We start from the raw sequence: 2,477 nt of genomic DNA, 5'->3' as shown, positions 1-2,477 counted from the left end.
ATTATTAATTATTATTATTATTATTATTATTAATCATTATATTATTATTATTATTTATTATTATTATTTATTATTATTATTATTATTATTATTATTATTTATTATTATTTATTTTAAAAAATTATTATTATTATTAGTTATTATTTTATTAACCTCACTTATTATTATTATTATTATAGTGTATTATTATTATTATTAGTATCTACTTATTATATATTATGTTATTATTATTGGTTATTGTTATATTATTCAATTATTTTTTATTCATATTATTATTATTATTATATTACTATTAATTATTATTATTATATTATTATTATTATTATTATTATTATTATTATTATTATTATTATTATTATTATTATTATTATTATTATTATTCATTATATTTTATTATTATTATTATTGATTTATTATCTATCTATCTACTTCGAGGAACTTATTATTATTATTATTACTTATTATTAATTAGTACACTTCTTTTCGTTAATTCGTTTAAGAAACCTAAACACTACCCCCGGTCAAATAAAACGAGTTAGAGCCGCCTTTTTTTTAAGGCGGCTTCTAAGCGTCTCTAGGCGGGGGTTATTATTATTATTATTATTATTATTATTATTATTATTATTATTATTATTATTATAACACTATAATTCGGTCATTTCATCCCCAGTACATGAATCCCGAAAGTAAATTGGAGAAAGCTTTGCGCATTGTGGAGGAGAAGGAGCGCCGAGCTCGCGAGAGTGAAGCGAGGAAGCAATCATTAGAGCAATGTGCGAGACGGTGCAAGACTGCGGGAACTGGGCGAGACAAAGTGAGACCACCAAACTTTCTATATAATATATCTTCTTTTTATATTATAAGAACGAGATCCATTCACAGTTCACAGTTCACGTTTCACATTTCATAGTTCACACACTGATCGCTCTATCTCGATAACCACAACACCTAGAAAGCTGAAATTTGGTAGGGATATTCCTTTTATGGTCTAGGTGTGCAATAAGAAAGGATTTTGCGAAAATCTAAACCGATCCTGAGATATGATCAATTTTTGATCGCTAAAATCTCCATAAGAAATACACAGAGTGCAGAGACTGCGGGAGAGAAATGTTCCGCTCTCGACCAACATTTTGAGTTTCGTTTATGTTTTTAGTTTGATAACTATGCAGCTAATAGGGAGCGCGCAGCGGGACTGTATTTTTTATTATTTTCTACAAGTTCGGCCATGCCTTTTCTACAAGTTTGGCCATGCCTCGGGATGAACTAGCGGGATTCCGCAGCGAAGCGACGGAATCCAGCTAGTTATTTTCATAGATTTAGTAAATAAAAAGGGTAATACAATCGTAAGTTGGTAGTACTTAGTACCTACATGAACCTACCTACTTGGTACTGCATGTAGGAATATTTGAAGTTTCCATTTTAACAAACTTACACGTAGTCTGATGTCGCGTTAATGTCTTTTTCAATTTGAACAAAGCTCCACAAGAAACACACAAAAAAGGACGTACATTGCTATGAACAACCATATGTCTTTTCAACACAAAAGGATTTGTAAAATCTTTACCGCAAAGATCACACATATAATGTTTTAATTCCCCAGTATGTATCTTCATATGCTTTTTCATGTGATGAGGATGTTTGTAGGTGTTTTCACAATAGAGACATTTATGTCGCACGGTTGAATGCGTGTTCTTATGGTATTTTAGATTTGTCCACTGATTGAATGATGCACCGCATTCTTCACACATATATTTCCTCTCTCCAGTATGAATACGAATGTGCACGTCCAGGTTAAGCTTTGTGAAAAACTTCTGACCACAATAAGAACACTCGTGAATGCGGACATGTTTATGTGCTTGTTTGTAATGACGAGATAGATTTCTACTGTATGGAAATTCCATTTGACACACAGAACACACATGAGGTTTTTCGTTCACGTGAATGTGCATATGGTCTCGGATGGAGTCAAAAGACTTCAAGAGAGTACTACAATGGCTACACTCATATTTAACATTTCCATCAACAACTCGGCGACAAGTTTCTTTGAAAACGGAGAGAATCGGAAATTTCTTGTGATGATCAGACATGTGACGTAACAAGACGGATGTATACTTTGTGGCAGGCATTTCACAGCACAAGTTACATTGGAGTGGGATATTCTTGTGGTCATTAAACACATGAAGCCACAGTGAACGACAGTCTTTGAACTTCCTATCAATACCAATACAAGAGTAACACTCGTGAAGATGGGTATTGCAATCCAAAGACACTTTAGCAGTCGTTGGGTTTATGTTGCGATGTTGAGGACAAAATCTAGAGAGAACACATGATTTATTACAAAGCTGACACTTGTGAGTGACATCCGACATGTTCATGACAAGATTGTTACTGGGATCCAATTCAAACAGATCATGACTTAGACGCATATGTCTCTGCAACGCCTGTACCGTACTGTATAATCTATCGCAACATAGTTT

At 32.5% G+C, this 2,477-nt stretch overlaps 2 protein-coding genes across 2 annotated transcripts in view; both read right to left on the bottom strand.

Annotated features, from left to right (window-relative positions):
* Positions 1 to 711, bottom strand: part of LOC103523566 (zinc finger protein 888-like) — a 7,519-nt gene extending 6,808 nt beyond the window's left edge. The window contains exon 1 of the mRNA XM_026833033.1: positions 674 to 711. Coding sequence (XP_026688834.1) covers positions 674 to 711 — 38 coding nt within the window. The remainder of the gene's footprint in view (positions 1 to 673) is intronic.
* A 472-nt stretch (positions 712 to 1,183) lies between these two features.
* Positions 1,184 to 2,468, bottom strand: LOC113473371 (zinc finger protein 708-like). The gene has a single exon (XM_026833032.1). It carries the CDS (start codon positions 2,424 to 2,426, stop codon positions 1,380 to 1,382), a length of 1,047 nt encoding a protein of 348 aa, XP_026688833.1. The 5' UTR covers positions 2,427 to 2,468; the 3' UTR covers positions 1,184 to 1,379.
* Between the last annotated feature and the right edge of the window lie 9 nt (positions 2,469 to 2,477).

This window comes from Diaphorina citri, unplaced genomic scaffold (genome assembly GCF_000475195.1).
Source record: "Diaphorina citri unplaced genomic scaffold, Diaci psyllid genome assembly version 1.1 scaffold26906, whole genome shotgun sequence".
NCBI lineage: Eukaryota > Metazoa > Arthropoda > Insecta > Hemiptera > Psyllidae > Diaphorina > Diaphorina citri.
The sequence above is the reverse complement of the archived record's forward strand: the minus strand, read 5'-3'. Positions and strand labels throughout refer to the sequence as shown.